The sequence below is a fragment of the Trichoplusia ni genome, chromosome 11 (assembly GCF_003590095.1).
Source record: "Trichoplusia ni isolate ovarian cell line Hi5 chromosome 11, tn1, whole genome shotgun sequence".
NCBI classification, from domain to species: Eukaryota; Metazoa; Arthropoda; class Insecta; order Lepidoptera; family Noctuidae; genus Trichoplusia; species Trichoplusia ni.
The window spans coordinates 2,206,027-2,232,766 of NC_039488.1; the positions used below are offsets into that span (position 1 = coordinate 2,206,027).

The 26,740-nt window shown below is 37.0% G+C and overlaps 1 protein-coding gene across 4 annotated transcripts in view; it reads right to left on the reverse strand.

Annotated features, from left to right (window-relative positions):
* LOC113499098 overlaps nucleotides 1-26,740 on the reverse strand; it is a 268,950-nt gene that overhangs the window by 170,446 nt on the left and 71,764 nt on the right. Inside the window, exons 4-7 of one of the 4 annotated variants that reach the window (XR_003401064.1) lie at nucleotides 5,066-6,471; nucleotides 4,509-4,628; nucleotides 3,892-3,946; nucleotides 2,920-3,448 (exon numbers count right to left, since the gene is read on the reverse strand). Coding sequence is in view for 3 of the 4 variants with exons in the window: in XM_026879452.1 (XP_026735253.1) it covers nucleotides 4,519-4,628; nucleotides 5,066-6,443 (1,488 nt within the window). In the remaining variant the exon portion in view is untranslated. Of the gene's footprint in view, nucleotides 1-2,919; nucleotides 3,449-3,891; nucleotides 3,947-4,508; nucleotides 4,629-5,065; nucleotides 6,472-26,740 lie in introns of those variants that run through there. The other 3 variants (XM_026879453.1, XM_026879452.1, XM_026879454.1) reach the window with 3 other exon arrangements.

Consider the following 26,740-nt stretch of genomic DNA (forward strand, 5'->3'; position numbering starts at 1 on the left):
CCACCCACTTTCTGAATCTATAAATACCTAACTTATATCGTTCGAGACGTTCTATAAATAACACGAGTACCTATCCATGCACCAGAATATTGCCAGCAGACACGTCATCGAACTGCGGTACTACAAATCTATATAAAAGCCGTCACAATGGCATTTCAATTAAACAAACAAGATAAGTGTGCAACTCGTATCCGTGACAGACAATTATTAGAGCTAACAAACGATACGGCAGAGCAAACAGATTTCCGTACATCCATCAAGGCACCAGCAATATGGCGTGTCAATACATGCGGCATTCATTTGATACGCGGTACTGTTTGTCTCTAATTTATCGAGCCGAACATTCGTACAAAACAATCCGAGACGTGTAATGCCAGCCATCTGTATGGTATGCTCAAATCCCTGCACGCTATATTGATATTAATTGACGACACTGAAACCGACTGGATGTTACGAATAACGAATTAATAAAGCTCGCTTTCGATTGTAGGAATTCCTTTTGTTAGTTAGTGACGTATGTGTCCAATAAATCCAAATAAGTTACGTCCAAACTTCATAAATACATGTTATTTTTTATATCTCACCAGATCCAATTAAATATTTTTGTTAAATGTCATTTTTGCTCGTTTAATTAATGTTCAAAAATTCAAAAGCGTTAGGTTACGCCCCTGGTTGGGCTCGCTTTAGAATTAATCAATAAGTACTTAGACTTAAAATCGACGTCTGACATTTTATAAGTGCTGTAATTTCCTCTTACAATTGGGCTGAGTGGTCTAAAGTCTAAGATTTGCAGGAGTAGTTCAGATAATAGTTTACAGACATTTCGTTTTAACTGCACTATTCAATTGATAAGTAGATTAGCTAAGGATTGATTTATTTGCACAAAAATCTTTTATTCAAAAATCTTAGATTTTTTTGTAAAAACGACTTCTGAACTGTTGGCTTCAATGGCTTCTTAATGCGATAGCGACGTGCAAGTACTTAACGTTTGCGACTCGACTCGGTAATTTCAATTCAAATATTCTACGAAATCTTTTAAGTTAAGCAGAAGTTCCGTTTATTTTACATCGTCGTCTAATGGCATCAAAATCACCAGGGAAGGTAAAATTTTCTTTACTAATATTCACAGAGCATATGTTATAGTTACCTATGTAATAAACCATACCTTCGGTCGTTAGTACCTCAATAAAGCATCGTTTAACAAGCAGCTGTATACTGCATGTATTCAAAAACAAAGGGTGTGTATGTATGCTCTGTTTTTTATTTTTATTGGCAATTAAACAATTAACCCGTTGAGAGGCATAAAGGAGACCTGGTCCCCTACTGTGCGGGGCGAAATTTTATACTCATTCAAGGTATTGTGGTGAATTTTAGGATTGTTCTCGATTCGCGAGATGAAAGCTTTTGGGCTTCTGAATAAGCAATCGCATAATATATAATAAAAATAAGGAGGTCGCTCAGCTGGGTACCTACTGAGCGTGTAGGTAATGTAGGTAAATTAGGTCGTGTTCGCCTGAGTATGCTGTATGTACCTACTTGAGTACATATGCTTAATTATAGTTAGGTATGCGTAACCATTATGTGTTCATAGTAGACTTAAAAAGCTGAAGAAAATCGCAAGTTATTGTTATAATGTGTATTACCCATTAGGTACTTGTAGTCTGTACGTAAAACATTTTTATAATTAGATTTAGATTCCATCTTCATTCGTAAGTACTTTTTACGTAGATTATAAAACGTATTAAAAAGGACTCTCAGAGTAAGAAATAAAAATCAAAGACTTTTTGTAATTTATTTAATAAAAATCTCTTTTGACTTGAACACGATCACTAAATTACAGACAATTAAAGAATATTATTTCATGTAACATTGAGATTATTTTACGTTGTATCAGTCGAGTTTAGAATAATATTAGTTACAAGACAGACTCCACTGACTGATATAAAGAAAATATACAATATCACTACCTATGTACATTGCTCTGGTCTCACGAAAACGGATAAATCATAATATGTTCACTCTGCGCTGATAAAAGTTATTAACATCGATAATCAATGATTACTGTTTAAAAATGTACGCGACTGTATTAAAATCGCCCCTAATCAATTAGTTTCAAGAAATAACATCAGTGAATCGATATCCACATTACGAACTCATTTATATTGACGGCTGGCGTAGAGTGAAAGCAGATTTATTTATGTATGTAATCAACACGTATAGTAATTCCCATATGTCAAATCTGTAATGTAATGCCGGCGCTCCATTTGCCGCCGGCCCGCATACAAACGACGTTCACGCCCGCGGCGGTAAACGTAATGGATCAATGACTTAATACCAAAATACTACGAAAGGCATGTATTCCCAACACCAATATACCACATGAGATACATCCCACAATAAATACAAAACAAATTCGATATTTGACATTTTTTTTTTTCATTTATTCAAAGTGACACTCAAGTACGACGATTGCATTTAAAATATTATAAAGCATTACGACTGTGACTGTATAGGTACATTTATATCTATTTACATAAATTATAAACAAAGTAGTGCACCATGTTTTTCGCATGTATTTACAAATATACAACTATGTACTAACAATTATAACAATATTACCGAATGTGATTAACGTTTAAAACATTTATGAAACAAAATTTTACACGTTATTATATTTATGTTGAAATAAATAGATTGGACCTTACAATTTTTGTAGCTCGGCTCATGAAATCGTATTTACACGACAATGCTTGTAGTGAGAATAGTGAAAGATGTCACTGTAGTGTTATGTCAAGCACCATGGTTTGGGCAAAATCTGTAGCATTTTAGAACGAATTTTACTTAGATTGAATTATATCGATGTACTATCAAATATTTGTGATATAGAAAATGTCGCAGATAAATTCCAAATTGGTAGACAAAATTAAAATATTAGCTAAGATGGCAGCTCATATCATGTACAAAATCAGATTCTTCAACTTTGTCAGCCTTTTCATGTACCTATTAACTACTAAAAATTGATAAGTAACAACAATGTAGTCATTACGTTTCTATGAAACGATCGTTATAACAATACAAATAATTAATTTAGGCTTTTCTATCACTTCAACGTATACTCTCCCCGTTTCTCCTACAGTATTATTTGAATGTCCGTTCACTATATTTACACTGGGTACACCTAAGAACAGTTTGTCTTTGAGACTAGCTGAGGTGGCATTAACGATACTCGTACCTATTGTTGAAGTAAAATGGAATGTTTCTTTAAACGTTTCAAGTGACACAATGGTTCTTAGCTCGTTGTCGAACTACGTCACTGGTGGTGTCTACCGCTGGCCTGCGGTGTTGAGGAGTCCCTCTGAGGAGTTGGAGGCGGGAATGCCGAGGGGGACTGGCCCCTCAGCTCTGTGCTAGGGAATCCAGCGGCACCACCAGTTTTCCGTTGGAGTAGCTGTAACAAGGAAACTTTATTAAAATTACAAGAAAATTCTAGTACAAATTTGAGGTTAGTTTGTTAAAAAGATGAGAATAAATGCAGTTAGATATTAGATTAGTATATTAATAAATTTATAAGTCAAGGGATGATAAGTGAGGGACAGTTTCCACGGGCGGGTGTCTCATTGTAGCACAAAACTATTCTCTGTGACGATACGCTGCGCGCCCGCTGCGAAACGAAACGTTTAAACTGCGTGTGAACGACGACTGAGAGTCATCACACCTCCGACGAATGGACAAAACTCGATTAAAACAATCCTTAAACCTAGCCGCCTCTGGCAACCTGTTGCGAACACGGTAAAACTCCGGCACTCCGTTACAAACTGATATTCTAGTCCGAAATATCGCAAGACACTCGCCGTTGGAGATGGTCCCTATGTAATAAGTAGTATCATTAACCTGTACGGTATAGTGGCTGTTCTGGATTTAGCTCTGCTTGGCCTAACCGCGTCATCTGCAACCAAGACATTTCAATGTGAACGGTTTTAAATTGTATATTCTTTTAATGAACGTTTGTCTTGGAGGATTAAAGGGAAACTTTCCGCTTGTTCATAGTTTATATCGTATCGAGGAGGTTTAATTAAGTGGTAGCGCACGCTATTGTCTCGGCTCTTGCGGAACAATACTTATCTTAAGTCGAAGTTAGCAGAAGTAATATCTACGATACCTTAATGAGGGAACTTTATATCGACTTCGTTAATCGTTTCTGACCTGGCCGGTTCTATTTGCTGTACCTTTATATTTTAAATAGTTTTGTTTGTATAAAATAAGATTGTTATGTGTATGACTGTGCTGTGTATGGTTGCGAAATAAAAGAAAAATAAAATTGATTGAAATCTCAATAAGAGACAAACTATGATATGGACGCGCACTTCCAATTCTATAATTGCATGAATATAGTTGTTATTAGTAGAAAGTATATTTAATCGAATGTTAGTATATGTCCAGCTAATTATATGAAGAAGCCAGTGTACTATCTGCCAGCAAAGTGGCATGTGTGTGGCGGAGAGCCTTACCATAGAGCGGCTAACATCGCTGTGAGAGGCACGCATCGCATTTGACGGGCTCGGCACGCCGCTTGCCCTGAGAGCCCTGCGAGCCGGACTTACGCCGGAAAGTGTACCTAACGAGCAGACCTGCAATGCAAAACGCCGCACCGTTAACAAAACAAACAACTAAACCAAAATGAAAACAACAAACATAGAGCCACGCGCGCGCGTCCATCTGAAAAACGCCTATGGGCGGACGAAAGCGGGCCAAATAAAAAAAAAGGAATGATCCTCTCAGGGTTTTCATGACTTGATACCGCTAGTATTCATTCACGTTTTATGGCAGAATGAAACTCTATACTTTAAGCATTCTGTACTGGATTTATGACTACGTTGTGTTTCGTGATACGTCCTAAGGGGCGACGACGAATGTTTTGAGTATGTGCTTTATGTTTTAAGTTTAGTTTGAGCTAAATACAGAAGTAATAAACTTATTAAATAAAGTTCTATTAACAGCTATTGTAGTTTGCATGCATTAAAGAAGATTGAAAAATGTTTGTGTGTTCAAAATATGAAGAACTTACCAGTAAGCCCGGCTTTGTTGATGCTGTTAGAACTAGAAAACCCAGATATCTTCTTCCAAGCTTTTTTGTTCCAAAAGCCGCTCGTTTTTGCGTCTCCGCAGCTGGAACTGCGCGGTGATGGGACATCTTTAGGGCATCGTAGACCGCATTCGTCTGCGCCTAGAATTCGTACCCCTGCACCTCGTGTGCCGTAAGCTACAGCGGGTAAGTGCGGCACTGATCCAGTTGGTTTACGACGTAAACTCCCGACATAACTCGCACCGCTACTGCTGCCACTAAACCCGCTGTCTAAATCTGGTGGATTACAGCTTGCCGGTGAAAGTAGCTCATCCGTCGGTCCAACTCGCAATAATTCCTCTATATTGTCTCTGTCTTCTGCCCGCTCGGAATCGGGGGATTCACATTCTGGCATAAGCATTGCCTCGACGCTAAGATTCAACTCTCCCAAAATTCGTTTGTGCCTGGATTCTACTCGACGGACTTCTTCTTCGACTACACTTCTATCTAAAGAAACTAGTGACTGTCGGGGGGCATAACGATGCTTAGGACACGTTCTAGAACCATCTGTTATTTCTTCATAAATGTTTTCTTCGGTGCCGTACCTCGTAACATAATTATGACGTGATGACCTGTCTCGCGGAATACCTCCTCTTCCACGTTGACGATTTACCTTCCTTGACGACGAGGGCATAGATAAGTGATGGTCATAATACGCATACGAATAGTCAACTGGTTCAAATCGCTCCATAGTCGCTGCGATGTTGCTTCTATTCCATGTTTGCGGTGGTGGTTCTCGTGATAAATTGACAGCTGCTAGTCTTGCTGGTAGAATTTCGTCTAGATCCCTAGCACATCGTTCATCAAGTGACTGAGCACCGTCGTCTTCTTCTCGCCGATGCTTTCTGTGCGGCCGACGAGAAGTCTGTGAGCGCGCGTGCGCTCGGTCGCAGTCTGACCCATGACCGTGATTGTAATCGGGTGTATGACTACGATTATAATCGATAGGCCGATGTTTACAGTCTAATGTGTGATGATAATCAGGTGTATGTCTCAGACTATAACTTGAATTGCCTTCATAGTCTGAGCGATCATAGGAGGGGCTATCATCAGCGTTACTAGTATGAGGATGTGGGCAATCGGCTGCAATGCCAGATTCCGAAGATGGGTAGTCGTGGACTTCTGCCGTGGTTAGCACCCGGTCGTCGGGCCGCGCCGGCTCTGACGCAGCGTGGCGGTGATGAGGACGGGGACGTGTGGTCTCGCGGCAGCTCGCGAATGTCCGCTGAAGAGTAGGAGGGTGTGGAAACCTTCCACAGCGACTGTCGTACACCGCCTGCCCGGGCTCGTCGGGGCTTGGCGGCGCGCTTCGTGATTCCATGGCTCATCCTCTCATAGCCAATTAGTACCTGTAAAAAATAAACATCGTTATTATAACGGTACATTTGATATAAATATGAAATATTTTCTTTTTAATAAAAGTCACGGACCGACACCGGCGGCGGGGCCGAGGGCAATGAATCCGAAATTACGTGCAGCGTGATAAGGGTAGGGTAAGTGACGATCAACACAGCAGCCGACGTCGATATATCATCATCAGTCGCCGGGTAATAAATCGGGGACTTTGTGCCGTATTTACATTTTATATGGCGGATTTTTAGAAGCTTTGTTGCTTAGTGATATGTGACGTGAAATGTCTGCTTTATTATACACAAGATAGATTGAACGTCGCTTATTTTATAAAATAAATAAAAGCTGTCAGTTTTAAATAAAGTTCTTTTCAACGCTTAACCTCTTTACATTCCAATCTCAATTAGTATAGTAACTGTTTCACACAACACCTTTAATATAAACTTATCTCTGTTATTTTTATACGATTAAAATCACTTTCTTCGACTTCTCAGTCATATACCATCCACTATCCTAACAAAATTCAAAATCAACATTTTTATTGCGTCTCGGTCGGATGTTATTGCACGAATTCCAGACCAATTTATTACCATAACGATAAGTGTCCCTGAACTAGTGGCAAGGGCGGGAGTCGGGACGCGATACCCTCAGTTGCCATGGCAACGCGGCCCCGCGGATTATCGCGTCGCTTCCGGCCGATATTCCTTGCATCTAAATCATCATCAGTGTTGGGAAGCGGATCGTAAAGAGCCCGTTGACCGACCATCCGCTATAATTTGTTAGGCTTGAGACGTATCAAAGGGATCTTTGGTCCGCCTCTATTGCGTAAACGACGTCGAATGGCCTAACTTCGCTGTGTCTTAGTATTTGAGACACATTTGTTTCTTAGCTACCTAAATTGGTTCTACTATGGAAACACCAACTGCACGTTCTGGCCAGAATCGTCACCGAGTTATTGATATTTTTAGGGAATAATAATATCGTATATAACTGTCCCAGTAGAATAAATTTAGGAACGGAACGATAATCATATATTTCCATTGCGTTCTCATACGTCACATGATAAAAGCACAAAACTTTTCGCTCCCCTTCTGCTCCCCCTTTGTTAAAGCTTAAGAATATATTACGTTTGGTGAGGGTTAAAAAATCATGCAATATACATAATAGTGTCGTAATTGCAATGAAATTTATTGTTACGCGGTATTAGTGACACTAATTGCTGACATTATTTTAAGGGATCGGAATGGTGCATTAACATTTTTACATTCAACATTAATGGCGTGACTGTGTTTTTTTTGCTTATGCTACTAATTATTATTATTGTAATCGGGGTATTTTTTGTATCCTTGAATTGCCATTAAATTAGCAATATTACACCTTAGAATAAGACAACTTGAGGTTATGCCAAAAAAAGCGTTTTAGTACCTACGGAGAGCTTTTCATTCAAAACAAATACTTTGTTTTTAATCTTCTAAAATATAATTGGATTCGATGTAGCGATTTAAAAAAATAACTTGAATAACATTAAAATAAAGTAATTCTATAAAACGTGAAATCCATTACAAAATCTAATTCAAACTGTATTACACAAATACATGTGTGACACATTCGTTATTAAAATCGAATAAGCACTAGCATTCTACAATTCTATGCTTTACACCATCCATCAAGGGGCGATAAAATAATAAGTGTTTTCATTTTCTATGCACCCCACGACGCGTCATTATAAATAATAGGTTTTTTGTAGTTTGGTCTCATGTGGTCTGAACTCTAGTAATTGGCATCGGACATTTCTTTTTAGATTGGACGACATTATGTAGCGATGACAAATTGTTAAATGAATTATATTGTTTTTCGGAATGTTCGTTTGTTGATTTTTTTGATTATTATTTTTCATTTGTAATTTTTGTTCATGTTTTCGTTGAAGTGATTGAATGATGAATTGAAGGTTCAATGATTGAACAAAGCAAAAAAACAAGGTTTAGTTTTATCAAAGACTAAAGTATTCCTTAGCTATCCAGCTCTAGGATTCCCACAATTACCTACTAACATTTTCAGAGTAATTTATCTTTAAGAAGTTTCCATGAACGCAGTAGTTGGGGCCAATTATTTATGTATCAAGTGTTGTGAATGTGTTCGGTGACACAATAGGTGGCCGACCTAATAAAAGCTTGTCACGTTTTAATTTGTTGGTAAATTACAGTCTATGATTGACCCGTGTCATGTGGTGACGGGAGGTCTGCAATATTAAGTAAGAGTTTGAAGTATTTTCATTAAATGTCAACGTTATTTGAGAATGAACTGGCGTTTCTGTTAGTTTTCTTTTATAGTTATCTCCTTAAATCGCTTTTAGCGATAAGACCACCATTGTACCCTAACATTGTATGTATTAAGAATCACTGCTGTAATTCCATGGTGTACAATAAAGAATATTCTAATCTAATCTAAATCATATAGTTTGTCGTTAAGTTCTTTTTAGTTAGCTGCCTAAATCTAGAGTGACTAGTTTGTCTTCGGTTTTCAAAACAGTGTTTAGTTTTAGGGCCACGGGGAATTTTATTGGTTTATACAAAAAAGCTTTTAATTGTATAGGAATTGGACAATTCTTTGTTTCAAACTGAATCTTTCCGTTTATTCGTTTTTATACTGGTATCTTTATTTTAGCTACGGGTTATGTTGCATCAACTCGTTCGAGGGCAACTTTCGGCTTCAAAAGTTGTTTTAAATGTATCAAAGATGTTGCAGATAAGATATGAAAAACAAATATTTACATAAACCACATAGTTCCACACTAGGCGCCTGGTTGCGTTTGATTTTGTGAAACTGATAGAACACGTTTTGCGATAAGACTAGTTTTTGGTGTTTGTTGTTTAATTTGACATGTCTTATTTATTTTATTAGAAGGGACGTGAAATTTATTATTAATTATATATACATTATTTCTCAATTCGACCCGAACTAAGCCAAGTTTGTATTATGAGTACTAGACAACTGGGTGGGAATAGAACCAGTCTATTTATCAGGCTCTCTTAATTAGAATATCTATTCATTTTTCTTTTTAGAATGGTAAGAAAATAGTGATTCTAAAAATCGCCGACATCCGCGTCAGTTCACGATTAAGGACCCCTGTTAGGAGCAAAGCAAGTCGGACGACTCTAATATGATTGATTTAATCGTAATAAAATATTTCTGAGTATATTGCGACCTAAAGTAATTTCCAAATCGTTCTATTGAACATCCAAAAATAAATTTGTAATAAAGATGTCTCAAATCAAAAACCTACTATTTTTAATATAGACCGCTAGATGCTGGAAATATTTCAGTTATCGTAGGCGGGTTTCATTTAAAATGTCTACCCACTTAGTGCTAAAATTGTACCTTCAGATCTTAGATGTATTTGTAAGTTCAGTTACATACATACTATAACAATTATATCGAACAGTCTGACATATGTTTTCTATTTTTAAAAGAATAATAAATAAAACAAATATGTATTAATATTTGTTTTATTAAAGACGACTTCCGTGGTCGAGTGGCGTACGCACCGGTTTCAAGGTGTCGCTAGCCCTGAGGTCCCGGGTTCGATCCCCGGTCGGGTCAATGTAAAAATTCACATTTCTACATTGTCTCGGGTCTGGGTGTTTGTGGTACCTTCGTTGTAACTGAATTCCATAACACAAGTGCTTTAGCAACTTACTTTGGGTTCAGAACAATGTATGTGATGTTGTCCGCATTTATTAAAATGTATATTATTAAATGTATATATTAATTACTCATATATAGTTTAGAGGAAAAAAGAAATACTGTTTAATATGCAAATTCGCTTGTTACTGTAAGTGTAATTTGAGACTGGTCGAGTACAGCTACGCTCATAAATTATAGCTAATTCTCGTAAGTAACCTATGCTCCGATGACACAATGTCGCTATGCAGTCGATTGCCATTACGTAATCAACGCATATGTGGCTGTTAGTACACAATGTTCTAGAATTCTACATAATAAATATATAACACTCGGCTTTCGGCTTGAATAGCCGAGTAGTATAGGACACCACGATACTACGGGTTTGATCCTTACATAGGACAGGCATTTATTTGATCCAAAAAGTTGTATTTCGATTCTGGATGTATTAATGCCTTGTTACTTGTGTGACTTGAATGTTTGTACCCCGCGACACAAGTTTTAAATTTCTTAAATATGGCGGGAGTCGTTACTTGAAAAAAAAATGTCGCTATACAGTCCATCGCCTATTACTTAATCAACGCTTATGGTTCCTTTTACAGCACTAACAACACGATATATAGAATCTAGGTAATAAGCGCAGAAGGGTTATTATATCGTCGCTATAAAATAGTAGCAATTTTATATTATTCATATTTATAATTACTGTTGGTCCAATTTTATTGTTGACCGACATGTGAGTAGGTATATGTAATGGCTTAAATATTGCACATAATACACTACTGGGTCATGAAAACGACTTAAAATTAGAACTTTTGTCGCCAAAATTATCAAAGTAGCTAGCTAGTTCGAATACAAAAAAAATCTTTGAAAATGCAGATAAAAGAAATCTCTCGAATTTTTCAAGAAAAGTATTTTCGTTTCAGTAATTAAAAGAACTCATTTTAAAACTAACGTCATTATCTAAAGTTTAAAATGGGGAATAAAAGTGCTTTCTATAATATTACCTAAGGCTTTAATTACATAGTCAGAGCAATTAAAACTGGTTGCTAGTAAAGGTGCTTTGATTTATTCAATTGATGAAATATAACTGCGATAGTTATAAACATTATTATTTGGCTATCCAGCAAACGTTGTTTTGCCATATTATTATATAACTTATATATATAACTAGCTGTTGCCCGCGACTTCGTCCGCGTGGTTAGAAGATATAAGTTATGTATAATTTATAACTACCCTGTTTTTTCCATTGTAACTTCGCTCCTATTAGTCGCAGCGTGATAGTATATATCCTAAAACCTTCCTCGATGAATGGTCTATTCAATACAAAAATATTTTTTCAATTTGAACCAGTAGCTCCTGAGATTAACGCGTTCAAACAAATAAACAAACAAACAAACTCTTCAGCTTTATATATTAGTAAAGAAGTAAAGATAATATTCCCCCAAAACAACGTCTTTCTGGGGAATATCTATTCCACAAAATACATAACATACAATTACGTACATACATAGTTGAATTACGTACACCGTGACACGAGATTTTCAGAAACATAATCTAATCTTTTGGTCCATGATAATCTGCTACGACCACGTACCTAGTTTTGATCTTTCAAATGATGACTTTACCTGTATTCTATTTTTTAGCTTATATAAGCAGCTGCAGAAGTCATTAACAACTTGATATTGTGCAAAAATATAATTCGCAATACTACAAGTTCCAAGCAAATAGGTTAAAGGAAATCGAATCGGTTAGGAGCCAAATTAAGTCGGTACACCACACTCTCAAATTTATTTGTCACCCATCAACAAATTTATGACCGTAGCAATCGTTGCTAAGCCTCAATCTTTATTTCTTGCAGCGGCAATAAAATACATTTTCTGTGAACTTTTTAAGTGTGTAGTCACCGCGGTTCATGAGATACAGCTTGGACTGACGGCCAGACATACAGCTGACCCTCAGTGATAGGGTTCCGTTTTCCATTTTGAACATGAAATGAGTTACAAATGTGTTTTATATTACAGGTTGTATATTTCACTTAGTTGCTGAACGGTCTACAAATAAGTCTCAATAGAGGCAATATAGAGCAAGTTACTCAGGTCTTCGACTTTACTAGTAAAATGGAAACATATTAGTCACCTACTTAAAATGTATAGAAGTCCTAGAATTCTAAATGTAGAATGTACAAAGTTGTACATTTTAACATGTATAAGACCGCCATTACATAAACGATGCCGATCACAGATTTGAATTCGAAATGAGTTGTGCCTTTTTACCGATAATTCTGTTTACTTTATGTTCTTTTTCGAGTTACATAATTCAGGATACAAATAAGTAAATAAATTAAATGTTGTTACAAATTTGAAACATTTGTATATCGATAATACAATCAGGTTGAAAGATCAATAGGTGAGTATGCAATTTATAAAATCTATGGAAAAAAAACACTAAAAAATTTTGACAATCATTTCACTGTGTACAAATACTAACAATGATGACAGAACATAAAGTTTAAACATAAAACTACGCGATATTAAGTTTAATTATCTCTTCTAATTATTACTAGTTCAAATGCGTGCGTATTTTCGTTTATATCTCGCTTGATAGTAACCAAAATGCGACTAAACTCACTAAGAAAACGTAATTGTGATAGTAGGGTTGAGCCTAAGAAACTATTACTAACAAATGTTATAGTGAACAGTTAATTCCGGTGCCTATCGGCCATTTTATGTGACACTCAACGCAGAACGGTTTAAGTGCCATTTGAGGAGATCTTCGCGTTTTATTGCTAAGAAAGTAGTTAATAAAATGTGAGAAAATATCTGTGCAGGAGGCAGTCATTCACAGTTTATTTGACTTCTAAATTAGTCGGGTCTTTTGCTTAGTTTGTGAGGTTTCCGGAATAACATTCCTCTGCTGATACAATTTTTCATTGTATTTTAGGTTAGGAGTTAAAACATTTGAACCTCTTTTTTGTATTTGAAAGACTTGCCTTCATTTTATCGTTAAGTAAATATTAGTTCCAATAAATCCTTTTGTAGCGGCTCATTTCACAAACATTCAAGTTACATGCACATAGACACCCGGACTCAGAACAAGCATTCAGTGGAGCACACGAACGCTTGTTCTAGGCGGATTGGAGAGGTGTCTTCAACCGGGTATCCGTGCAGTCAAGTTCTGCTACATGTATCTAACAATTTTAGTTGACTGTGACCTTAATTCATAATAACTAAAGGACAAGGTACTTTGAAGATGATAAATCATAGGGCTTGTCTACAAACCAAATAGCCCTTATCTTATTATTCGGAGCTAATTGGTTCTTAGAAATAAAATCAATACATTTGGTTTACGGACTTATTACGGCGATCAAGTAGTTCCCAGAATTTTAGTAACTGCTTCTGATTACTTTCGTAATTAGGTATCTAAGGATTCCTATGTATATTAATATACAGTTATGATCTTCTGTTTTTAGTATTTTGGCCCAATTGATCAAAGAATTTTTTTTGATGAAGAACGTGACAAATAATAGAGTCTCTAGGAATAAGTTACTTAACGAAATATGAACATTCTACTAACCCACCTACATAAGCTAGAGCGAGAAAACCATACAACATGTTTTACATACACCATAGCAACACATTTATAATTTAACACAATACAAAACTCAGACATCTCGAACTTGTCAACAAAACAGACACAAGAAACCTCAATATGTTACAAATATATGGGCATATAAATTAACACCATTCAACGTATCCGACGAAACAAATTTGAATTTGAAATCTACCTCGGGAGTAACTAATCGAGCGCGTCAAAAGTTTTAACAGAATTCCTTGTTCCGTCACTTTGATGATGCCGCGAATCCGCGATCCGTCACCAAGTCTCGTTAAAATTCAGTAAAGCTAAGAACACATTACAAACGAATAGGCTCACTCCGTCTTAACAATTATCCCTCAGTTTATACTCGCTTTACAACCGAAATTAGGGACTCAGATACCGATATGTAAGCTATTATGTTTGTGAAAGAAATTGAGTGTGTAATTATTGTTATAACACTCGTTTGTCTAGTATTCTTGCTTGATTTAAGATGTTTGATTTTAATATGAGGTCTGTCGTTGTGGGATTAAGACCACCACGCGCAATGTATTGCACTCTCTCGCTCTAACTGATAGCAAAAGTCGTTCTATAAAGCACATAGTACGGGGACTGATCCCGTAACTTGCAAGCTCGCAGCGGGATTGACTCACCCACGTATAAAGCTTTTAATTTATTTATTTTATTATAATGCGGCGGGTGTACCGAATCGTATCCGTAATGAATACAAAATTTCTGTATAATGCTCGTGTCACGGTGTTTTGTAACGTTTTGTATATCTACACATAATTACTGCATATATTTATTTGACAATAATATTATTGTGTTCTATTTGGCTTTAGCGCCAAGAATCCCAAAATTTATTTTTAAATAGAATGAAGAATTTTTCTCGAGATAATTCAGAGTAGTTTTATGTTGAGTAGTGGAAACATTTGTTATAGAAAAAATAATGGGCAATGGTGTCAAGAGCGGAAACTCTAGTTGTTCATTCTCGGCCTATTGCCAAAAGTGGCATACACATACACAAAGTAGGTTGTAAATATTCATTCACCGTAGCCAACGCAAACATCTTAGCGAGAGGGGAGGTTAAGAGCAAAGTTTACATGGTAGCCAACCGTAGAATATATTAAGGCGAAAGTGTAGAAAGATATGCACTCAACACGTTATTATTGTACGTGGTTGGTGATATTTACTGACTTGTTACTAGCAGCTTTATTCTTGAGAAAATCTAGACTGAAACTGAGATTTCACAGCTCCTTGTTGAGTTGAAATCACAGGCACGTATAGCGTACGGTGTACTTAAAATAGACATTTCTTTTTATGTTACACCTAAATAATTAATCTGAGACTGAATTATTATCTTTATGCTCTCAATGTTAATTGATTAGCGTTAGCAATGATGATGAAAACATAAAAAATATTAAAAAAAAGGGGCAACAGCCCAATATTAGGTATAGTAAAACAAAAATTGTTTCATAATGTAATTAAGGCTTTTTGAAGATCACCTATTATTATATAGTTTTCCTAATAATATTTTGCGAATACCACGGCCGATGATAAAAGTTAGCGAAGGGATTAAAGCCCTGCGTGTTAATCCGGGTAACGCCAGCTCTGTACTAAATCTCATCTAAATCCGTTTAGTCGCACCTCGTGATTTACAAACATCTTAGTATCATAACCTTGACCTGAAAACCAAGTGTTATTAGATATATTAAGAAAAAAATCTTAGTTTCCAGTGTTTAAATAGTCCAATTTAACGATGTAGAAAACATACTCCAATCAGATACCTATATTAACAAAAATTTAAACCTGAACAGTCTGAACACGACTCAACACAGCTATTTTGAGCAGACGACAATATTAGAATAGTACCTATATGGTAGTTTCCTGTTACATGTACTTACTTATTTATGGAGAAAACCTAGATTCTTAATATTGGAATTTCGGAAAATCATAACGCCCCAAGTGTCACGAGAAGGAAGGAGCATTTATTAAGGACCGTCCTTGCTAACATGATTATTAGTGCTTTGTTCTATAACATGGACACAAATCACACAAACCAATTTAAAGTAAAGTCAGATATGTGAAGGTATCACAAAAATACCTGTAATGCATCAATAAACAATTCATAAATGAAGCCAAACATTGTTTACAGTTCCGAAAAAACAAAAGCTAAACCGACCTAATCCTCTTAAGTATTTAAAATCTTTCGTATAAAAGTATTAACCGAACATCGCATAAGCTATTTTCGTTTTAAAAATAGTTTTTCGACATTTTATATAACCTCGTGGATTATGAAATCGTCCATTTATTTTACGGTAAGATTTCCCTAACGTTGAACGCGTGACTACCTTCAATATTGCTCGGAGCCCGTACCTCCCAATAACACATTTTTAAGGATTTGTGTCAGGATCGTTTTATATGAAAAGGAACATATTTCTGTCGGCCAACGATGGAATTAAGCTTTACGAAATCCGTCTTTCATCTTTACCATTAAATATGTATTGAGTGAATGCTTTCGCGATTATCGTGTCTTCGGAGATTGTAACTCTTGTTAAGACCGCATCGATAATAATATTTTGATTTAAATTCACTGCGATTGATTATTGTTGGTACTTTTAGGAATCATTTAATGCTTTTTTTACTGAACAGAAAATGCGAGACTTTTAGAAATATGGGTTTTAGTTATTTTTGGCTCAAATTTAACCTCCCATTTCAAAGTAGGTATGGTTTACTTCATATTAACATAATAATATTTCAAAACCATGATCTTCATTCACATCCAGACCTAAGGAATATGTGGTTAATATTTATTGCGGCAACGCGTCAATAACGAAATTAGGAAAAAGGGTCATTTATACATCATTTGTGTTTACTAATAGTCTACAATCATAAAATAGATCCGTAGGTAATTTTGAAACGGAAAAGGTATCTAATTAAATACCGTATAGTAAGTGAACGTTGAGAACTACCATTAGTAACGATAGCATTACATTAACAAACCGTATTGTTGAAATCTAATTGTCTATTCCAGACTTCTTCCCATACTCGAGCCCATAGTAAATTACTACACGCAGACCAAATTACTTATACGACTAGCCGGTTCATTTGAAAGGAGAACGATTAATTTAAACTGAGAAGTATTTTAGGTCGCTCGTAAATCAACACGCATATCATGCGTCACTTCGATAAATAGTTTGAAGACTTCATTTCTACGAAAAGCTTCACGAACGAGCGGACAGATTGGAAGCTGCAGTGTAGCGCTCTTGTGAGATATCCGCCATCCTTTTTACCAGATTACATTTTGTATAGTGCTAGTTACATTAAAATTAATCAGGCTGTTAAGTCTGTCGAATGAGTATCCAATTGAATACCACTAAATCTGAGGGCACTTCTAAGTGAAAATTTGCCGTCAGCTCCAAGGAAACGAGCCGGCGAATTGGCTACCAGCCTATAAAACGTAATGTCACATTCATTTGCAATTCAAGAGTCCTCAGTCTGTATTATGCCTAATAAAATTTACATATTTAAATTAAACTGAGAAATAACAAGATACTGAAACCATCATGGCGCTTAGATTGCATGGACGTTTGTATTTTTGTTTTAAACACACATACCTTCATATCAGACGAGGTTTATGACGTTTTTAATTTAAGCCTCTATGGACGGATTGAGTCTGGTAGCCACGGCTGTGAACTCACGCCCTGAATAAATTACTTTGCGCACTGGGACAGAAGTATGAGCTGAACAGCTGACTGCTAGTAATGAATGTTATTGTTGTCGAGCTAATGCCGACTGCCCGACGTACTACATTAAATCATGCTTTGCACAAGGTGCAGTAACGAAGGGTCATTTCTCGTAAGCCGCTTGCCAACACGAGATAATTAATCCAGTATTAGTGACGACGAATGCCAGGCATTCGATATGTCGGTGGTCATGCCTCAATTGACAGATGAAGCTATCTAATGACGTTATCTCAGTGTACATGTGGTGAACAGACTAGTTCATTCTGCTATGAATATGCGTTGAATCAGACCGTATGAAATTCAGTTTACCGGTTACAAATGCTTACTCAGCACTGACGATTCTATTTGACCGTTTGTAATTAGTCTATTGGCGTTTCATGATGGACGAAAAAGCTTTTAAAAATCATGTCCTATACAGAATTGGTTCTGATAAAGTCGCGTATCGTAATAGATAACGGGTTGTTACGTATGTGCTCGACCTTTGGCATCAATCAGTCACTGCAATACGATAATGTACCTCTCAGATAGCGATGTTTGTGTAACTCGTGACGTCCAATACTGGTCCGGTGAATGCACTGTTATGCAATTAATTAAGAGTATTTGTTCTATATATAGCGTTTGTGTATATGTGGAATCGTTTTTAATGACAACATAATACTTTACCGTTATTGCATGAATTATGGATTTATATAAATGGTTTTCTAAATTAGAGTAAGTAGTATTCGAAGTTCAAGCATTTTATTTCCTACTCGTATTTTTAAGGATCCCTCTGTCGACTCTAAGAGTGTATAATATTCTAATTTTACAATATAAGCGAGCCATGGTCAAAATATATTGCCCAATTTTCGTTTTTTTCCATCTTGTCGCTTTCGAGAAAAACATACAAACATACAACTATGCAGGTGAAGCTAATAAAAGCGTGTTTCATAGATAATAGAGCCGCATTGTTAGATATAAAAGAAAAAGTCGTTTTAAGCTCACTCAGAGCCTGATAAAATATTTAGAAAAAACTATAAAATTGAAAAATACGGTGACAGTTTATTGCTTGTAATTTCAACGTGAAGAAAAGAATGTTTTAAAATAAAATGTCAACTGATTATACAAAACTGTTGAGATGTTATTTTTTACAGTTTTACAACAATTTGAGTCGCAATAAAATGTTATCCAATAGGTTAATGCTATTGGTCTTACGATTGTTTGGGAATGTTCAGTAGGCAAATAAAATAGTCATGAAAAGGAGCTAGTAAAGACAGGTAATAATTTTACAGAAGTTTACGATCCAATTACGAAATAGTGTGATGAGGCCCGACTTTATTGCGGCCTTATCGTCCATGTAGTTTGTATACCCCCGCTGGTATTCACTTGATACCGTTAATTTCGACTCATACGAGTATAATAAGCCCACATTAATGTATCTCATAGCCCGCCATAAAGATTATAAAGCTCTATCTATAGAAATCTATACGCAAGGTAAACTCCACGAAATTGTTAAGGCGAAATTCAGGATAAGGGAAAATTCTATTGTTGGCTGGCTAAATATTATCAGATAAAGCGGTTGGTGTTACAAAAACTTTCATAAACCAGTTTCAAGTTAAATCTGATAAACCCAAATTAATAACCAACACGGTAGTGGGTTAATTCCATTTTTTATAGCGTAATTAAAACTTAAGATATCATTAATTAGTCGATTTTTGAGTCAATTAACAACGGAGTGTTTTTATTGGTGGCTCAACCAAAATGAGTCAATTTGGACACTTTAATTTTTATAAGAGTCATAAAGTTTGAACAAAACAAACAATATAAATAAACATGAGCGTTCTAAATTCGAAACGTAATTAGTGTAATGGAGCCGGTGAATCCGGGTTGTATTTTAAAAGCAGTAAACCGTGGGGGCGGCCGAGCGGCCTGCCGCCGCGCCGGCCTGCCCGGGAGTGGCCGGTGACATTCGCTTTTACACTGCAAGTCACGTGGACTAATGAATCCACTCATTTTCCACCTTCGCGTCCGAACCAACCTTTGTACATAATTTAATCAATCTGTTTATTTTGACACTTTACAAATTAAGAGGTGATGCCCCATGCGCTGATTAATCACACTCGAATGACAGAGTTTAAAGTATTTTAAGCTTTCATTATGTTGAATTATGAATTCATTAATGATTGAGTAACATGAAATGTGTTCGAAATTCACTGTCACGACTTGGACACATTGATTATAATACAAGTGCCTATTTTATGCGGGTCATTAACTTATTAAGCGCTTCGTACGGTACTTTAATGAATAGAAGTGTTGGATTTGAATATAAAAATATAAACTTGGTAATAAAGCGTACTTCTATCAGAAACTGCAAGAGTTCTACTTATATGACAACCCAAACTATTGATTTCAATAAAAACCCACTTTGTGCAACTTCTCGACAGACTTTAGTGGTCATACAAAAGTTCTTTGTCACTCATGCATCGAGGGAAGGGTCGTAACCTCTTTCGCAGTTTGAACATAAAAAAATGTTATCGGCAGGGCAATCCGGGACGCGTGCAAGTCATGAAAACAATCAAATAAATCCTGAAACGGGTTAAATGTTTATGTGTAGGATTTATTATGGACATGCTAGTGCCTAATAAAACTGTGATAACTATTGCACTAATAAATGATCAGAAGATACTGAGTGTAATTAAAATTGAATTTATCGTAAGAATAAATAAAAATCATTTGCTTAACCGTTACAGCATTTTAATTGCATGACTTAAAATATATGAATGAAGCGAGTGGACCTAAATACAACTTATTTAAAAAGTTTCAGAGTTTTGTAAAATGTTTTCGACTTTTCTTTTACGGGAAGTAGCCTATATCGAAGAAGCTGTTAGACATAGGCTGGTATTTTTTTCGGCAGCAATATCAAAGTAAGTTTATTGACCTGTTATATATATTCCCTTTACAAAAAGTGTGCACGATAGGTTTTTAAACACACTGTACCCTAAAATAAAAAATACATGAAAACTAATACCTGACACACACGCCACTGTCCGTTTCACAAACCTGTTACGGTAAGCGGCACATCCATTAGTATATTCCAGTCAACCTATAGAGTGCAAGTCACAAAACTAATGACTCACTTTTTACAGTAACACGAAAATGTGCAATCCCCATGCATATGAAAATAAAGTAATGGTTTCGTAGAAAATTTAACGATGGAACGGCGGCACTACGTCACAAGTAATGATGCTAAGACCAAGAGAACACGTACTAGGTTCGTGTAAAAATAACTTTCAGTTCGGCGAATTTTAAAATCCATTTTGTTCCATGTCAATGAGGGATGTCGCACTTGTTATAAGTATGGCAGCATTTGTGAACATAGCCTTATACGCTTAGAAATACTGTGTATTAAAGGAGAGTAGTTTGATTTTAATTTAAGTTGACGCTGTGATGATAAATGACGTGATGCTGCCAACACAAGCATTCGTGGATTACAAAATGCTTTTGTTGACCTCAAACTCTCGGTTGTCCGTGCAGTTCTAAGATAATAATTTGAAGGATGATGTAAGATAAGAAATTTTCAATGTTTTTTTCACACTGTCATTATTTACGTCAGTAGTATGAATGTCATCAAGGAATACAAGTCAGTGTACATAAGAAGTATTCGGCTTTAAATAGACAAAAGAAAGTAATACAGAAATACGCTTTCGTCGTGACAAAACGATTGTCATTGAAATGAAACGACTTTTACGGATTTTATCGCGGTTTAATTTTTGGTTTTAGTTCCCGACGTTTCGACACCTTTGCAGGTATCATGGTCACGGGCAGACTGAGATGGTGTTCGTCTTGACAGAAGATGTTGCTCGTTCTACCTTCATATTTTTAATTAATTATTTATGGTCCGACCTACGCAGTATGAGCTCACTGTGTCGTGATGTCTTGCAGCGCTGCTCTTGGGTTTAGCTTTGAGTTTTTGTATTATTGGGTCCCAAGTAGGTGATATCTTCCAGCTATCTTCTCTATTGAAATTAGGGTGTTTTTTAATCTCAATAGCCTCGCGAAACATCCTTGGTAGGAATTTGGATTCTTTAGCGAGGATCTGTGGTTGATCAAATCTAATATAATGGCTGGAGCCTTCAGCATGTTCGGCGACTGCAGACTTCGTTGAGCGGCGGTGTTTGACGTCAGCTATGTGTTCTTTTACGCGGGTCCCTATGCTTCGTTTAGTTTGACCGATATAAGAGAGGCCGCAGTCACAATCTAGTTTGTATACTCCTGCATCTTGTAGAGGTATGTGACACTTGACAGATGGTAGGGACTGGCTAATCTTCTTGGGCGGCTTGAAGTATGTTTTAATTGAAGCTCGCTTCAGGATGTAACCAATCTTGTCAGTGACTCCTCGGACGTATGGTAGTACAGCAGGCAAACGATCAACTGTGGCTGGCTTCACTCGGTTTCTGTGACGGGGCCGTGGAACTTGGAGCTTGTTGTCTCGCAGTACTTGCTTGACGTGTTGAAGCTCAGCGGCAAGGTGTCTGTCATCACAGAGTCCGTGTGCTCTCTGAAACAAAGATTTTCCCACGGTAGCTAACTGTTTAGGGTGGTGGTGAGATTCACCGTTTAAGTACCTATCTGTATGGGTCTTTTTGCGATACACGGTGTGACTTATGGTCTGATCAGGATTCCGTTTAACTAATATGTCTAGGAAGGCAAGAGATTTGTTATCCTCCAACTCCATAGTGAATTGAATTTTGTTATTTATGGAGTTGAGATGTTTTAAAAATGCATTTACTTGGTTAGATGGTAAAATTGTGAAAGTGTCATCTACGTACCGTTTATAAAACCTGGGAGTGAAAGGAGCTGTTTTTAAGGCTGTCTCCTCGCAGTCTTCCATGAATATATCAGCGACTACAGGGGATACAGGCGAGCCCATCGCTACACCATCTACTTGTACATAGAAATGATTGTTCCACAGCAGGTAGCCAGATGTGAGGCAGTGTTCTAAGAGTTCTGCATATGCTAGAGGTAAGTTGTTCTCTGCTAGCTTCTTGGAGACAATTTCAATGCAATCCTTAACTGGTAGGCATGTAAACAGGGACTGTACATCGAAACTAACCATTACTTCATTGTCATGAAGATGTAGATTTTTAATCTCATTGACAAAGTGGTATGAATCCTTCACAAACGCTGTCGTGTTGCCTCTGAGTGGTGAGAGTGTTTTCGCGACGTGTTGAGCCAATCTGTAGGTTGGTGTGTCGATTTGGCTTACAATAGGACGAAGCGGGGCGTTTGGTTTGTGTATCTTAGGCAACCCATACAGTTTAGGTGGTTTCGCGCATGTAGGTAATAAGTATGTGACATCTAGACTTAATGCTTCGGAGTGTTTCTTAACCAAGGCGGTGGTGGTTGTTAACACCTTCTTGGTAGGATCAGTTTTCACTGCTTTATATGTACTTGAGTCCGACAATAGATCTTCTATTTTTGCATTGTAGTCTGATGTATCCATGACGACCGTAGCGTTTCCTTTATCTGCACGGAGTATAGTTACATCTTGTCTGTTCTTGAGGTTCTTTAAAGCGAGATGTTCGGCTTTAGGGAGGTTTGGTTTGGGCACTACACTTCGACGTAGAACAGATGATATATCTTGGCGTATCGCCTCCAAATCTTCCTTCCTCACGTTATTGTTGAACAGGCAAGTCTCAACATTGCAAATAATGTCCTCGTACGGTATTCTACGCGGTGTTACAGCGAAATTTAAACCTTTTTGTAGTACTTGCACGGTCGGTGTATCTAACGTTTGTTTTGACAGATTTATAACTGCGCGTGATTGGTTGACGTTTGGCGGGCGCGTTCCGTTTTCGTTTATTTTGTTTGACGCGTTCGATTTTGATTTTAATTTTTCATATTTATTTATTAAGTTTAGTTTGCTCTCGAGATATTTGGTGTTTTCGCGCTTGTTTAGTTTTTCTAAGCATGTATCAAAATCGAAAGTTGATAAAACTGTTTTCAAATCATTAGTCACGATCTCAACGGTTTTGTTTAAATTTTGTAGGTCGGAACGAGTTTCGTGAATTTTTAGTACGAGTAACTTTTTGCTTGCCTGATGGAGGATCTTGGCGCTCCCTCGTATGTCTTTCTTAGGTGATATCTTGAGACACGTTGGGATGAGATTGTGGTCACGGCATCTCTTCAAGAATGCTAAAGATGTTGTGTATCTTGCGCGCTTAGTTTTGAGATCTTCCAACCGGCGTATTTTATTTGCTATGTCCAGTCCGTACTGGGTTACATAGTGGTTTCTTAGGTTTACGCGAATGTTAGACATTGAAATGAAACGACTTTTACGGATTTTATCGCGGTTTAATTTTTGGTTTTAGTTCCCGACGTTTCGACACCTTTGCAGGTATCATGGTCACGGGCAGACTGAGATGGTGTTCGTCTTGACAGAAGATGTTGCTCGTTCTACCTTCATATTTTTAATTAATTATTTATGGTCCGACCTACGCAGTATGAGCTCACTGTGTCGTGATGTCTTGCAGCGCTGCTCTTGGGTTTAGCTTTGAGTTTTTGTATTATTGGGTCCCTGTAGTCGCTGATATATTCATGGAAGACTTCGAGGAGACAGCCTTAAAAACAGCTCCTTTCACTCCCAGGTTTTATAAACGGTACGTAGATGACACTTTCACAATTTTACCATCTAACCAAGTAAATGCATTTTTAAAACATCTCAACTCCATAAATAACAAAATTCAATTCACTATGGAGTTGGAGGATAACAAATCTCTTGCCTTCCTAGACATATTAGTTAAACGGAATCCTGATCAGACCATAAGTCACACCGTGTATCGCAAAAAGACCCATACAGATAGGTACTTAAACGGTGAATCTCACCACCACCCTAAACAGTTAGCTACCGTGGGAAAATCTTTGTTTCAGAGAGCACACGGACTCTGTGATGACAGACACCTTGCCGCTGAGCTTCAACACGTCAAGCAAGTACTGCGAGACAACAAGCTCCAAGTTCCACGGCCCCGTCACAGAAACCGAGTGAAGCCAGCCACAGTTGATCGTTTGCCTGCTGTACTACCATACGTCCGAGGAGTCACTGACAAGATTGGTTACATCCTGAAGCGAGCTTCAATTAAAACATACTTCAAGCCGCCCAAGAAGATTAGCCAGTCCCTACCATCTGTCAAGTGTCACATACCTCTACAAGATGCAGGAGTATACAAACTAGATTGTGACTGCGGCCTCTCTTATATCGGTCAAACTAAACGAAGCATAGGGACCCGCGTAAAAGAACACATAGCTGACGTCAAACACCGCCGCTCAACGAAGTCTGCAGTCGCCGAACATGCTGAAGGCTCCAGCCATTATATTAGATTTGATCAACCACAGATCCTCGCTAAAGAATCCAAATTCCTACCAAGGATGTTTCGCGAGGCTATTGAGATTAAAAAACACCCTAATTTCAATAGAGAAGATAGCTGGAAGATATCACCTACTTGGGACCCAATAATACAAAAACTCAAAGCTAAACCCAAGAGCAGCGCTGCAAGACATCACGACACAGTGAGCTCATACTGCGTAGGTCGGACCATAAATAATTAATTAAAAATATGAAGGTAGAACGAGCAACATCTTCTGTCAAGACGAACACCATCTCAGTCTGCCCGTGACCATGATACCTGCAAAGGTGTCGAAACGTCGGGAACTAAAACCAAAAATTAAACCGCGATAAAATCCGTAAAAGTCGTTTCATTTCAATGTCTAACATTCGCGTAAACCTAAGAAACCACTATGTAACCCAAAACGATTGTCTTTAAAAATAATTAAACATCGAATATTAAATACAACACAGGATTGCTCTTATTGGAATTTTTGGGTTCACATTACGACATCGGAAATCATTTACCGAACGAGGGAACCCAGTCAAAAACAGTTCATACGGAATACGGAGGATCCCGATTGTGTTCAGTGGAATTCCAATAACATACCTTGAAAGGTCCGTATTTTAAGATCTTCATTCCCATTGACCTTTCATTCGTTGCGACTATATCAATTGTCGGTGTTATGACTGTGGGTACGTTTGACACTATGTCTATTTTTGTGACTAAGGCCAACAAACGATTCAATCTGTCAACGCTTGATTTAAAAATAGGTTTATGTTCGCTAAATAATGATATGAAGTTCAAAAGAAAAAGTTGTCTCGCAATAGTTTCGGAAATTGTGTGTTGGTTTCAAAGATCAAAACAATTTTTTTTTTTACAAAAGTATCTAGTAATATTTTGATAGTAACTATCGTGAGAATGATTCGTTATTAAATGATGTAGCGGTTTACTCACGCGTATTTATCGGGTAGTTCGACTCGCGATCCCGCCGCGTCAGCTCATGATTAAAGACTCCGGTTGGGTCCGAAACTAGTCGGGCTACCCCGATAGATACGCGTGAGTAAACGGTTACATCATTTAATATATAGTAATACTTTACAAAAGTTTGGATTTTAAAGTAACTAAAATTATACAGTGACATATATTATGTAAGCTTTTTTTCAACCATTTAATTTTCAAGATTAATAATAATATTTATGGTTTTAATGGTATTTTCATAATATTGCGTCATAATAATTAATTCTTAAATACTTGATTACGTAAACAGGTCATCGATTAATTAGTGGATGGCGTGTTAGTACAAATGAAACTGGCTCTTTTCGGTTCAGGGAGTATTTCCGTGTTACTGTATTTTATATCTTACTAAGGTCGGCCACACTAGGAATTTCGCGTGCATTTGGTTTTCAACATGAACATCACATGGACATTATGTACTTGGATAAGGTATTAATTTCGCACTTGTACAGCCAAGATAAGGACGAGGTTAAATTGCATTGAATAGACAGTGTGAATAATCTACGCTTCTGTAAATATGTAGACAGGAACAAACCGAAAAAAAATACTGTCAAAATGATCAATGCCGGTTAAGTCAAACGCAGCATTGAAGTCAAAATGAAAGTAAGATGGCGAACTACACAATGGGTATATCTCACTTCAACAGTGATATCTGTCTCGCCAGGAATCTCGTTTATGAACTAAACCCGATTTACATGAACCCCAATTTATTTCTCATGCTAACACGCCTAATAATGAAGGTTTATTCAATTAATGCTTTAGTTGCGGTAAGTGCCGATGGCTTTGGGGACACGCCGACGCATCAATCATTTTCTCATCCACTTTATGTCAACTTCAAATTTTGATACTAGGATGATGGATGGCCGTTTTCA